This window comes from Cupressus sempervirens, chromosome 4, assembly GCF_028749045.1.
Source record: "Cupressus sempervirens isolate cs-2001-9-10 chromosome 4, ASM2874904v1, whole genome shotgun sequence".
NCBI lineage: Eukaryota > Viridiplantae > Streptophyta > Pinopsida > Cupressales > Cupressaceae > Cupressus > Cupressus sempervirens.
The window spans coordinates 329,436,378-329,451,590 of NC_143121.1; the positions used below are offsets into that span (position 1 = coordinate 329,436,378).

At 32.5% G+C, this 15,213-nt stretch overlaps 1 protein-coding gene across 1 annotated transcript in view; it reads left to right on the top strand.

Annotated features, from left to right (window-relative positions):
* The first annotated feature begins 11,271 nt into the window (after positions 1 to 11,271).
* The window catches only part of LOC149561363 (glycosyltransferase BC10-like), a 144,817-nt gene continuing 140,875 nt past the window's right edge, over positions 11,272 to 15,213 (top strand). The window contains exon 1 of the mRNA XM_089825104.1: positions 11,272 to 11,620. Coding sequence (XP_089681230.1) covers positions 11,375 to 11,620 — 246 coding nt within the window. The 5' untranslated portion in view covers positions 11,272 to 11,374. The remainder of the gene's footprint in view (positions 11,621 to 15,213) is intronic.

Sequence of the window (15,213 nt, forward strand, 5' to 3'; positions counted from 1 at the left end):
TGAGCTTACATATTTAGTGGACCCGAACAAGAAACAATGCCTTGAGAAAAATAAAGAAATAGAAAAGGAATTGAGGGATACTAAGTAGGACTCACCTGAGATATTAAAGTAGTTGGTATCTATAGTGTTTTTTTATCTACATGATAAGATTGGAAGTGGGTTGCTTCATGTGGATGAGTTTTATTCTTTACTTTTACTATAGAAAAAAAATTTGCAAGTGATAAATCCAACAATATACCAATAGTAGATAGATGGATGGGAATGGATGATAATTTAAAGATAATATTTATTTCTTCTTAGTTTCACCAAGATAAGAATAATGTACTAAAACCCACATATACTATGGTAAACGAGATTCATGATTTTTAGATGTTGCTAGAGAGAATAAAGATAAAGAGAAGGGAACTTGTTGATAGCTTTAATGATTTTAATGATACTATCATTTATCAGATTACACGTGAAGAGGGGAATGTGAAATTATTTCATTTGTAAAAATAAAAAAGAAGATCAGCTAGTTAGATAAAGAGTATACATTATCAATGATGTCTTTAACACATATATGTTAAAAAATGTGTAGATAAGATCATAACTACACACAATATTTATGAGGTTTTTGAGACTTAAGATAACCAAGTTGCAATTCAGTACACACCTTACAAAGATAACATGTATGAAATAATAAAATACCAATGGAAAACTGATAGATAATATGCACATTGGGCTAGCATGTACATGTAGATGTATATAAAGAAGACAATTAGGTCTTAACTATTAAGGTGATTACTAGTTTGTCATTTTTTTGTACAATATATTATTGTTATGTTTTGTTCCAACCTTTAGTCGTCATGGGACTGCAAAATCAAATCTTCTAAAATTGTATATAGTGCAAAGGAAAAGGTGAAGGGAATCAATTTGAGTGGTTTGAGTTTTTGTCCTATTCATAGAGTGTTTTAACTAGTTTTGTGATTCTCAAATGAATAAGTGAGATCTATCTCATATAGCCCTTAACTTTTTTTCTTCCTTTGTTTCTATAAAAAATTAATCAAGGCCAAGATATAGAATTTCAATTCCATATTGATGAATATATTATCAAGGTTGTTGGCCACATGTGTAGCTATTATACAATTTTAAGCATTTAGTAAAGATTCACAGAGTAATACATATAATTAATGTCTATTTTTAGCAGATTTTGAGAATTTCAAATATATACCTCATTCTATGGAAGATCTAATTTTGAATCAATGAAAAATTCATATTTCTAGAATAATTCTCTCTTTTATTAAATTTTATGTGTTTGGAGTAATTTTGATCAAGGATCTTGTTTATTGCATCACATTGTTATTGTTTATGTAGTTTGTGTTCATGCTTTAATTCAAACAATTGATTAAAATGATTGAATGTCTAAAGTACAAAACCATAGGGATTACTCAAGGAATTTAATAAGAAGGTTAGATCAAAACATAGATAAAATAACATTGTAAGAAAATGTTATTTGGATATAGTGGTTATAAGGTGAATATTGTCAAAAATAAAATAAATATGTTTAAGTTACAATTTTTCCAATGGATTAAGACACTGGTCTAATTAATGATGTTTTTCTCATCTTGCTATTTTTTGGTTCATATTGTTTCACAATAAATTTGACATAATCACATTGTCGATCTTTAATTTTTATGTTGTATGTTGTTGAAACACCTTATTCCATGCTCAATTGAAGTTGAGGATCAATGAATGATTTTCCTTTATTTAGCATTATCCTTACTATGTTGAGTCTAATATGATATTTTTCTTCATAGTTGGTCATGGGCATAAGTTTGGCACAAATATTATTTATGAATCAAAGGATTACCCTCTCCTAGGTGTTGTAGAGCTTGAAGTGTAGAAGGGTTGAGCTTTCCTTGTTACTTGGTCCTACTCTATTAGTTTATTGAATATAAGAGTTAAAATTTCTTTAGGTAGGTTAGTACATAATTTAGTATATATTAGGAGTAAAACCTATTCTAGGAATTAATTAAATAAAAGGGAAAATCTACTAGGGAGAAATTCTAAAAACCTTTAATTACAACAAAAAATTAATCCTCATTTATTTGTATTTTTCTAAACTTGTACCTAGTTTAGTTAGGTTCATTGAAGTTTGAATAGAGTTGTAAAATTTTGTCTATATTTAAAGGTTGAGCCATTAGATCTATTTTTTAATTCTTTTGGTCATTTATTAGTGATATAAGTATGAGATATTGTAATATCCTCGTGAGATGATAAAATTAAGAAGATTTCTTGAGAGAATTTTATCAAATTTGAAGTAATTTAAATTCCTAATTTAATTGGGTGACAAATCTAAGATATTTGAAATAGTATGTGAAATACTAAAGGAATTTAATTTGATTGAGGGATAATTACATCATGAGTAAGTAGAAGATCACCAAAACTTTCATGAAGCAACATCCTCAAGTTACCTTGGAGGGTGAGATTCCTATAGTTGTGAAGAAAGGTTGGATAAGGAAATATGTAGAGTCTAAAATTTCTCCTTCATCATGGAATCCCAAGAATGAAAACACAAGTAAGTCTTTGCATCCTTTCCAAAAAGAAAGTGAAACTTCTTTAAAAAGTCGAATCAAAATGTTTAAGACTTTTTGAGAAATTATTTAACCCAAAAAATAATAAGGACTCAAGTGTAATACATAGAGAGAAGAAGAGGTTAGAGTATAAGTAGGATTTGTTAGTTAGAAATCACCATTGATGCACCTCCTCCTCTGAGCCATACTACAAAGTTCTCTTATGTGTGTCAAGGACCTAAGAGATGTAGATATAATAAATTAAGATGACACATCTCCTTTTGAGATCACCATGCTAGATCCAGATGAGGTTTTGGAGCTACCAATACCTTAATAAGAGAATTACATGATTTAATGCCATTAAAAAAAGAAGGGAGAAAGAAATAGAAGATGATGTAACGAATACCATTGTGGAAAGTGATGGTCTAATAAATAAGTTGGTTGATTTAAAAACCATGAATCAGGAATGTAAGTCAAGTAGAAAGGGTTTAAATAAGGATTTTTTTGGGTGATATGTATACATTGAGAAGGAAATTTCAAGAACGTGGACATTTGTTAAATATAGAAATATTTTAACCTAAGAACCCTATTTTGAGACAAATTTGTGATTAAAAATGTAAAGGGGCATTCAAGGCTAAAACTATTCCATAATAAAATTTGATAACCAAAACTAGTAAAATTGATGTGGATAAAGGAATGAAAAAGGTTACTAGTGCAAAAATTAGTAAGCCAAAGGGTGTAAAGAAAGTGTCTTGGGGCTTTTCTCAAATTGACCTTTGATTGGAGAAAGTCGAGAAAGAGAAAGAAGATATTACCAAAGAATTAGAAAGAATCGAAGAAGAGGTTGTAGCTGCAGAAATAAAAAGGAGATTAGTTTTCTAACATCCTATGCATTAGATGATGTTTTATTTGGTGGAATTACTTAAAATTTTAAAGATACTTCTAGGTCTGGTTCTAAAATCCAATAAATCACTACAGATAAAGGCTTGGGAGGTCAAACAAGCTCTCAAGGATAACAAATGATAAAGGATTAGGTCACACCAATGGATCCAAAGAATGCAAAGTATAATTATTGTTGGAGTTAGCACTAGTGGTTAGAATGTTGGTGGAATTTTTTATAGGAAACCTATTCATCTTGAGAGGTGTAAGAAATTTTACTTTTATAGGATCCTTGAATTTGCCAATATTGTTCCAAATGATTTAAGGGATAAAACAATTAAGTTTGTAGGAAGTAATGATGTTAATTACAAGAGAAGAGTGCCTTGGGGATTTCACTAACATGCTAAATTATTATGAAGTGGAACATGAGGATATTATTAGGAAATTTTTGTGTATCCCTTCATTGAATATTCTAGAGACTAGTATAGAGAATCCCCAAAGGATATGTATAACCTTGCAGTAATATTTAACCACAACATAAATGCCCAAACAAACTACCAATAAAAGAACACCAAAGAAAGAAATATCACTAGATTGTCATCAATTTGACCTACAAATACAAATATTACATCACTATTGTCAATATATAACTATAAACAAGATAGATACATTCACAACTGATTATCCCTCAAAATTATGATACTTCCATTTAGTCTAGTTATTATAGTTACTTTTATCAATTATCTTCTTCACTCTTAACCACCTAGCACTACTTCAACTAGAAACAATACCCTCATATACAATATTTCTAGCTACAAGTTAGCTTATTTGATCATTAATTTACAAGACAAAGGCATTATATTAAAGACACATAGGTTGGAACCAAAATCTATAATATTGACACAAAATAGATACATTATATCATGCAAACATACAAGCGTAGCAATAAAATGTATCATAACATAGAAAAATTTATCATTAAGAATCACATATCATAAATCTTCATTACAAGCCATAGCTTGCCACCCTAACCATTATATTAGGAAAGATAGTATAAGACTAGATCAATCTTAAGATAACTTCATATGGAAACATTGGAAGAATATGCAAAGCTATATATAAGACCTTCATGATTCCTATACCATTCCATAAGGTTACATAAGAAAACAATCCAACTAGATCGATGAAGACCTCCAAAAATGAGAAAACTTTGTAAATAATTAGTAAACAAATAAAGCAAAAGGAAATATTTTTTGGTGATGCAAGATTTCCAACAACTTAAGGGTGACCCTACATTAGATACCCTAGGTAAATAGAAGATGTTCCATAAGAGGAACTTATGAACATTTGACAATATTCAAAATATAAATTCCATGCTCATTATTGACCCACATATCCTCTTCATCAAAAAGGAAATTATTGTGTCAACTCTACAAATCCACAAATCCAAAACTCTTCCTCATTTGGTATCTTACTACTACTATTTCCACAACCCTTATTCTAATTAATTTTTCTAAAAAAGCATTTTGGCCTCTTTCACTTTTGTAATCACCAACTAATGCTTACTTCAACTTTTGTTGTCCGACTTTACCTCCAAAATCATTCAAAAAGTTTGTCTTCTATGATCTACTCACAATATTATGTTTTTCATCTAATACCACTTCACTATTAATGTGTAGTAATATCATCATCCATTTGTAGCTAGTCTTCAATTTCATTATTTCACATTCACTAATCATATTCCTCAACAAATTTACCATCTCAATAACCTTCTTAGCTACCTGCTGCAAATCCATCACCTTATGATCCAAAGTAGTCTAATCTCCTAATGTGTAAATTCTCATCATAACTATACTCTTATATTTCATTCCTTCCTCCTTAAAATGATGTAAGTTAAATCTTCTACCATCATTGATGATAGAAACAATATATTTTCAATAGTTGTAAATAATACCAACATCATCCTACCAAAGTATACCCAACAAAACATGGAAAGAACTCAAGTTAACCACATCACATAATAACTAACTAGTGTACAAGGATGTTTAAGTCTCATCAATCCTGACTTTGTACCATTTCCTATTATTTGTACCTTCACCATTCATCATCAGATTGCAATATTTACCTCTTGATTTACAAATAGTTCAAAAACACTTCCATCTTTGCATAGGCTCCATTTCCTTCTTTCTCAACATAACTCTTATGAACATCAGAGATTATCCCATCTCATGTGTAGATTCTTTATCAAATAGCTAAGTTCTCTCCTATTATTCATTTTATACCATTAGATTCTATTTTCCATTTAAAGAATCAACCAAATATTAGAAAGATTTGTGACCAACATTCCCACATTTGAAACAAGTTTCTTTAAATTATTTGCGACATCTACCTTTCCCACGAATATTTTGATCATGTTCTTCTTATATCAGAAGTTTTTATTTTCCCTTATCAACAATTGATTTATCCCCAACCTTAGGGGTAACTTTCCTTCTACTCAACTTATCCTCTTCCTTCGAAACATACAAATAAGAATCCTTGATTATACTAATCTTAGCAACTCATCTTGAATTTCAAGTCTCAAACTAATAACATACCTAAAGTAATTCATGATAATGAAACCTTTGTGGTAAAGATAGAAGTTATAGTAAAGGGAGAGGAAGATCGGACAATGGTTTCAAGCGTTGAAACAGGGAAGTGTGATAACAATGTAGAACAATACCTACATTAGATACCAATAGTGATGTTCTAGGTATATGCATTTAGTGGGCTGGCAGAGAATGCACAATTGAGGATCCAAATTTTGCCCATGGGAGGAAAACCTACAATCAAGATAAAGAGAAGACTTGTGGAGTGACACCATGTTAAGGTGCCACGGATCAAAGAAAGTGACCTTTCAAACCAAGGGTGAAAATGATGAAGTTTTGTATTTTGACATTATTTTTTTTGCAAGTTTTCAAAATGAGGAGTATGGTGTAGGAGTACCAAGAGGCCAAGGAACACTACCAGGGTCACATGAAGGAATTAGATACCTTGAAGGTTGTCAAGATCTTGAAAGGACTTAAATATTTATACAATGAAGGCCATTATTGCTCAAAAATGTAATTTGTAGTCATGACGAGTCAATATGTCAAGTTTTCCCAAGTAAGGCAAAAGGGACCTAGCAAGGGTCATTATGCATAGATCAGTGCTTTACGGTTCTTAATAAGTTGATGTAGGAGCATCCTAGGTGTAAGAGAAATCTTGCATCACTAAAAATATTTCCTTTATTTCTTGAATAAGGGTTGTCTTAATGCAAATTTGTTGTTTGTGGAAGCTTGCTATTTAGTAAGTTGTTCACACAAGCTCAAAATGTTTTAATTTTAGAGGTGGAGGTTCGTCTTAGATATGTTAGCCTTTCGATTGAGATTCACCACCATATCATGTGCATTCATTAAGTTATTATAGGTTTTTCGTATGAGTTTTTGGTATACAAATTTTGAGCTCAGTTTGAAGGCCTTAGAGGCCTTGGATGAGGCCCAAAACTTGGTTGTTTGGAGCTTGCATGAGACAAATGTTGTAGAACAGAAGCTGACAATTCCAAAATGAGATCATAATAGCCAATCGACTCAATGGTTCACAAGCTATGGTCTTCGAAAGTTAGGCTACCTAAAAGTCCCAATATAACATTTGTAATTGTTTTGAGCTAACTCTATATGCAATTTTAAGGTTGGTCGACCTCAAGGGTTAGGGTGAAATGTTTAGAAGCTTCCTAGGCGATGGAAATTTACCTATATAAGGAAGGCTCATAGGTTGTTTAGGATAGTTCTGGGTGATAGTTGTGGCTCTGTCTTGTAGATTATTGTAAGGAAGGTGCCGATGTGGGTTTGCATATTGTATTTAAAAATTATGTAATTTCACATTTGCAGAGAAAATAAGGCCCCCATATTTTGTTCTCATAAATTGTTTTTTTTTTCTCTTTTTGTATGTGTTTGTGGTATTAAGGGGAGCACCCTTCATCAAGTCTGATGTAGGAGCATCCTGGGTGTAAGAGTAATCTTGCATCTCCCAAAAATGCTTCCTTTTTGTCTCTTGAATAAGGGTTGTCTTAGTGCAGAGTTGTTTGTGAAAGCTTTCTACTTCATAAGTTGGTAACAAAATGTTCTAATTTCAAAGGTGGTGGTTCATCTTGGATATATCAACCTATTGGTTGAGGTTCACTACAATATCGTTTGTATTTGCTAAGTTATTGTAGATTTTTGGTATAAAGAATTTGAGCTCAACTTTAAAGGCCTTAGAGGCTAGAGATGAGGATTGAAACTTGGTTGATTAGAGCTTTCACAATTCAAACATTGTAGAAGAGAAGATGGTGATTTTGTAATGGGGTCATAATAGGCAATTGACTCAATGGTTCACAAATTATGGTCTTCGGAAGTTGGGCTACCTGAAAATCCTGAAATAACATTTGTAATTGTTTTGAATTGACTCTATATGTAATTTTAGGGTTGGTGGGCCTAAAGGGTTAGGATGAAATGTCTATAATCTTCCTAAGCAGTGGAAAATTGCTTATATAAGGAAGGCCCTTAGGTTGTCCAGGACATTGCTAGGTGATTGTCACAATGGTATCTTGCAAATTATTGTAAGGAAGATACCCATGTGGGTTTTAATATTGTATTTCAAAATTTTGTACGTTTGCATTTGTGGAGAAAATAAGTTCATATTTTGTTCTTGCAAATTGTTGTTTTTTCTTTATTTTTGTTATGTGTTTGTGGTATTAAGGGGAGCACCCTTCATCATAAATGTAAAGAGTTGAGATTATGTCAAATGATCATTATTGATCATAAAATATGTAATAAGAGTCACCATTTTTATAAGGGGCCCTAGGATGCTAAGTTGATAAAAGTAGCCTTAAGGGATAGATGATAGCTTCATAGGTAACATAAGGGATTTGGGTAACAAGTACATTTGATAAGACCATTTTCAAGAGTGCATATTTATCAAGTTGACAACATAGTTGTCAAGTAGACAATACACTATGATTAACTTAATCATGTCAGCAATTTGAAGGCATAAACTATTAGTTCATAATAGTTACAAGACAATTTGAATTGGTTATAGTTGGTTGGAACAAAGTTAGTCAATCTTTTTGAGTCTATTTAGACATGAATTGGTCAATGTATAAGGAGAGGAGGTATTGTAGATGTAAAAGAGATTCAACATCAATAAAGAGCATAAACATTCAAGAATTCTATAAATTTCATGAACATTGATAGATCATAACAATAGGATCCATCAATATCGGTTCTTGTTATCTTTATGAGGATATTTTGTTTTGGCATGTTAGGACTTTAAAATCCTCTATTGGATAACCTTTGAAGCCACTATTTTGATTAAGTATTTGTTAAGGACTTGATGCTTGAAGCATTGTTGAATAAACACTAGTCTAGGGTATCCAACGACCAATGTGATGTAGTTGCAATCACCTTCAACGTGTAATAAGCTCCATAATGGACAAGAGTGATGGAGGACATTACACAGTACCTGTCTTGATTGTTGCATGCAAATAAAGGTATGTGATTTGAAAATATAATTGGATTCTGATAGCCATAGGAAGGGTCTTATGTCAGAGTAGACAAGAGAAGGCTTTGTTTGCCATATAAAGTTAGTGTTAGCTTTGGAGGCTTTGTGAAACATTGAGAATGTTGCACAAAGGCACGCATGGGGAAATGGAGGAGAGTGGATCAACCATGAATATAGTTTAGTGCATGAAAGTAGAAGACAATGATTACCCTATTATAACAAGTTGTGATCGGTAAGTTATGCTTTTGTGATTGAGAAGAGTTGTATAATGGAAAAATCCTAGAGGATTTTGAGACTATTACTAGGTTGACAATAGACCAAAGGGGAATATCCATGAGGTTGATAGTACACCAAAGAGGAAGATCCATGAGATTGAAAATACACCAAAGAGGAAGATCCATGAGGTGTTGACATATAAATATTTTCGTGATAGAGTTGATGCCTTTCTTGAGAATCATATGGAAATATGATTAGTCCTAGTGTATGATCAATGACGAGGAGTATTTAAAGGAACTTGATGCGTAGACTGTAAGGCAAGATTAATGCTATGATAGAATATTAGGCACTGGGGAGTCTAAGTGAGGGATACACCATTTGGAGAGCTATTTATAAATGTCACATAAGGAATTGACAATTGTTAAGACAATTTACTAAGGGATCATAGTGAAAGTATTGGGTTGAATGTTGGATATAGGAAGGAGGGAAGTGTTGTTATGAACAAACCATGTTGGTGGGTTACTATCATATGAATACTAATATGAAGGTGAATGCTGAAAAGAGAGACACATGGGCAAAGTTTGATGTTGTCCAACAAAAGTTGTAGGTTGATGTCATAAGAATGTTGGTATGCAAATATTGCATGGGATGGATGAAATGCAAAGTGAATAGTGAGGGAGTTGAACATGGTGAGAGTGGAATGACCATTGAAGGGTCTTAGGTTGCATGAAGTTAGTGAATGGTTGTGGAAGCAAGATGTTGCCCTTGTTATGAAGAATTGATTAGTTGATAATCATGCTCGAGTTGGAGTAGTACTAGGATGGACGACCTCCCACGAAGTCTCGACGCTTCACTTTTGTGTGCATCACCTAGATCTAATGGGTTTTAAGTGTTTCATTCATTCTCATTAGAGATGGCTTCATGTGAATCACCACTCATGAAACATGAGTCAATGAGTTTGACTCAAAAACTACACAATTAAATCCTGATAGCAATATCATGAATCGATTAGTGTTTTGAATCATGATAACTAATGTGAGAAGTTGTATCTCAGAATGGTTTTAGAGATGGTTGATCCTATAATGATGTGATATAGTCCTCTGATTTGACTTTTTGAGTTGATTATTTTTTGGAAAGTGTTCCAGAGGTGTAGCTCTACATCAAAATAACAACCAAAAATTAAAGTTTCTCCTTATTGAAGGAGGGGTTTCCTCTATCACTATTAAATGTTTAATGTCAAATATCCTCACTAAAGTAATAAAAATGAACCTATTATTTTTTTAATTTTTTATATTTTTTTATTGAACTCTTATTTACATGCTCTTCAAATTATTAAAAAATATTAAACAAATTGAAGGAAGAAAGAGATTATGACCAATCTTTCTACATCAACAACACAATGACCTCATTTAATAGATATAAAACTATCGACCTAATCCTTACACCCTTGAGATGCCACTATTAAGCTCCTCCCCTACTCTCCATAATGCTCCTTCCCTATTCTCCACATCACACAATTTAATATTAAGCGTGAAAGTCTACTAACAAACTAAAATGCAATTTAATAGGTACATCATCCAAAAGGGAAGGAGAGAGTTTGAAGTCCCGGACTCCCAAGTGTCCAGCACAAAAACATCTGCGGGCCGACGACGAACTAAAAGAAATAAAAATGAAAAAAGAAATCGAAACGGACATCTGGAGAAAAAGCAAAAACCGGTCAAAGCACAACACAGCACAATTTTCGACCATTTCCATTGCAGTGCTGCAGTTCATGCCAGCTGAGGGTCCCATGGATTCTACCGCATAATCTTCCAAATTATAGTATATTATCACTTAAAATAATCGTCTACAGATACTTTCTAACGGTGATAGTTGTGACAGTTCAAGTTTGCCTTAATCAATACGATTAAAAAAGTTCAGTCACATGGCAATCAGTGGCCAATGATTTGCAGCCAACAGCACTGGAGAACACAACATTCCACCAACCTCCACCTTGCCAGCGCCCCTGCTATTTGACCAGACGTGACCCACATTCCAGAATAAAACGTACCCTGCCATATGCCCACCTGCCGGAAAACGTGAAGCCGAAGACTTTTCTTTTTTCTCAACAAATTGGGAGCTGTCTCCCTGTCTTCTGATGGGGAGAGCGTAGTATTTTCTTTTACCGCAGAATGAAGAAGAAGATTCATCATCATCACCAGAAACATAAATCTTGTTTTAGTTGCAAATGGAGGCAGGTCGTATTAGGGTTAATGTGTGCAATAATAGCAGGGTTGATTATGTTGCAGACGCTTTACATGCCGCGAAGTATGAAGAATCACTACTTCAATTTCGCAGCCGCCTCCCCGAAAATTGCATTTCTCTTCATTGCAAGGAACCGCCTTCCCCTTGATTTTGTCTGGCAGAGATTTTTCGAGGTATTTATTGGAATATAAAATTCAAACATTGAATTGGGGTTTCAGTGCTTATTTTCATTTCTCGTTTTAGAAGTCATGGAAGTGATGTGTTAGTAACTATTGAGACGAGCAATTCGAAAAATTGTAATATTGTTTTTGCAACAGATGGAGTTTATTTTAAATTTGACCAAATTGGTATTTAGAAGCTATGGGAGCGGAGCATGTTAGTTTACTGCTTAAGAAAATTGTTTGCCTGGACATTCTATGTCAACATAAGTAATCCAAATTTGATGTGTTCATTCGGATCTAATTGGTTGTAGATCTAGTGTGTAAGATTGTGACTGCAAAATACAGGAGAGGCACTATAGTTGACCGTGTTAGTCATAAAGGACAACTGGTTTCAATAGGTATCGTGCTATTGGAAATTAAAAAACTCTTTGTTGTTAAAATAAATATTAAATATATTAGAAGGGACTATCGGACCACTGTTTGAACAGAAAATAGCCATTCCATCAAATCTTATAAAAAAGTTATGACTGAGTTTATTTCCTGTGTATTTGAAAGTTATTCCTATAATTCAGGTTGATCCGTATGATTTCAATTGCTAAAATTAATTTATAGCTTCGAGAAACACAAACTTCCCAGAATAGGTTGCCCAACTACTTTCTCTTCTGCCATATATTGTTTTCCATTGTATTGGTAAATAATCTCTAATTAAAAAGAATTGTAAACAGTCCAGCCCGTCATTCAAGGGTAGAATAGTCGATAGATTTTAAAATAAAGAATTTATGCATAATAATTTATAAATAGTCTACTATAACTGGCAAATCAATAACTTTATGTATGTTTTATAGAAAAAGTTGCGGTAGTTTATTTTTTGTTTTTTAGCATTTTTTCAGTTGACAAATCTAGATTCTGGCTTGGTATTGCTCAAGTTTCTGGGTGGCTGTACGGAAGACGATCATTAATTTGGACTATTAAAAACAATTTCTGCTTCATCCTTTATTTCTTCATTTTATATAGAAGAATTTAGGAATTTTTTCCTTATAAGGAATATGCATTGAAAATTAACTTTGAAGTGAAAATATCTGGTTTACTACTGGTTTCCTAGAGATGTGTGGATACAATTACCTCTATAAGGAGCGGGCACCATTAACTTTAGGATACATTGAGTAAATTAGTTATGATATAGTAAAATTATATACCAATGTAGGTACGAGGACATGGACACACTCTTTGTTTGTATGTATATTGAAGTTTCTTGGCACTGATAGTCATTTACTGTTAGTAATAGTAAATTTTGATTCATTTAACATGTTTACACATAGAAGTACTTCTTCCAAAAAAATTGAATTAATAATCTTTTTTGAAACCTGTGATTGTAAAAAAATTGAGAATTTGTAAAATGGCCAAAAGCAATGGAAAGATATCCTTTCGTCAGGTCATAATCTAATAAAGGGGCTACTCTTGGCCTGTACTTGAAAAGAATCTACAAATACTTACTTTATTAGATGTGGATTCATCAAGTTTAGGTTTCTTTTGGGCTTAAGGATCCGATTTTTTTTGCAGACACAGGAATTAGATTTCTGATCTATAGTTTGCAAATCGCACAATTCAAGCTCCAGAAAAGAAATCAACACTGCTCTCTTGGGAATTTTGGATTTCCATCACCATATAAGAAAAAGGAATTATAACTTTAAAACAGTAAAATGGAATACTCAATGAAAGAAATGATATACTTTCAGTTTCTATTATAGAACTATTTATAGTTAACTATTATGACATATCAATTTGGTTGTTATTCTAAAAATATTGACTATTTGAAAATGATGATTTGCCATGGTGCACACACATGCTCATGCTTCGTTATGAATTGGATTCTAGTTATAAGAAAGTTGTAGTAGCAGCCACAACAGCTACAACAACAATCAGTTCTAATTTTTAAACCAAATTACAAGGGATGATTCCGATACAGAAAAATGATATCCAATTGAGCATGAAGAAAATAGATCATGCTTTGTGAAAGTAAGCTGAGATTTCTTACAAAATCCACAAAATCTAACAGAAATCAGAAAAAGTTCTGTTGATTATTACCAAATTCAAGAAACTAGAATTCAATATTGAATTTCTTTTTTGCAGCTATTTCAAGACTTCTATTCTGAAAAAACTTGAAAGTGTTCCTTTAATTTTTTCCATATTTCTTCTACAATCATTATTCGTGCTATATCACTATTTCTGGGATAAAATGCTTTGCTATGCAAATAGACATTTCAGTTTTAGGCTTTTAGCACAGTCATTGTTATATAGATTCTAACCACCAAATCTATTGCACTGTGGTTGGCCTGCTCTGATCGTTTTTGCAAATTACTTGAAATGTAATGTATCTGTGTGGAGTAGGACCATTCAAGTAGGTTGTGTGACGTTCAGAAGCTTCACTCTGTACATAAATTGAAATTGTAGAAAATTTATCCTCGATAAAAAGCTTAATAATATTTGTTGTTTATTGGCTTCATATTTTATTGTGATATTGCTATTAGGTTCAACTCTGTAGTTTTTGAGTCAAACTCGTTAGCCCATGTTTCATGAGTATTGGTTCACAAGGACCCATCTCTCATGAGAATGAATGAAACACTTGACACTCATTTCATCTAGGTGATGCTTACAGAGGTGAAGCATCAGGATTTCTCGATAGGTCAGTCATTGTAGTACTAATCCAGCTCAAGTGTTCTTATATATGGAGTTTCCTCCATGGGTAAGCACACTTTGCTTGCAACCCCATTAGCAAAACCTTCAGCAAGTGTTGTACCATATGAACCATTCATTAGAAAGCCCCTTAAGCTCATCAATTGATAAGTAGGAGATATTTTCCATAGCAAGTCAAGTTGTGATATTGCTACCAGGATTCAACTGTAACGTTTTTGTCATCTCCTACTTCTCAATTCATATTTTATCTTTAGATTTTTAATTTTCACTTCAATGGTGTTATTGAAACAAACATATTCTAAACAAGTAGACTAAGATGAGTAGACTTTGCAAGCCAACAAATCTAGTTGAGCAAGCAAACACAAGAGTTAATAGCAACTTGCAACTGTTGAAGATGGTAGCTGCGATAGAGATTTTTATCTCTGGAAATATGAATGTTATTACTGTTATTGTTATGTTCAGCTGAAAAAGACACTTATGTTTAAATTGTAATATTAAATGTAATGACATGTGTCATTTGACATGCATTGAGGCATGGAAACTCAAAGAGTTGTTATTGTATTTGTAATAAAGAGTCTTGTTTTGGGAATTTGGAGAGACCTTTAGTTGGAATGTGAAGAGTCTCTCCTTAAGTTATTTATATCGCATTAAGCGATAGGCATTATACAATTGAATTCATATAATCTAGGAATTGTACAATTGAATTCATATAATCTAGGTATTGTACAATTGAATTCATATTATCAATAAAATGATCTTTTGTTGTGTGGTGGGTTTTTCCCTTCAGTCTAGAAGGGTTTTCCTCGGATATCTTGTGTTGCTGTTTTTCATTTGATTTCTGGGGTCAAGTTTTAACATGGTATCAGAGCCAGGTTGATAATAGTGTTAAATTATAACTTCAGTATGTGTTC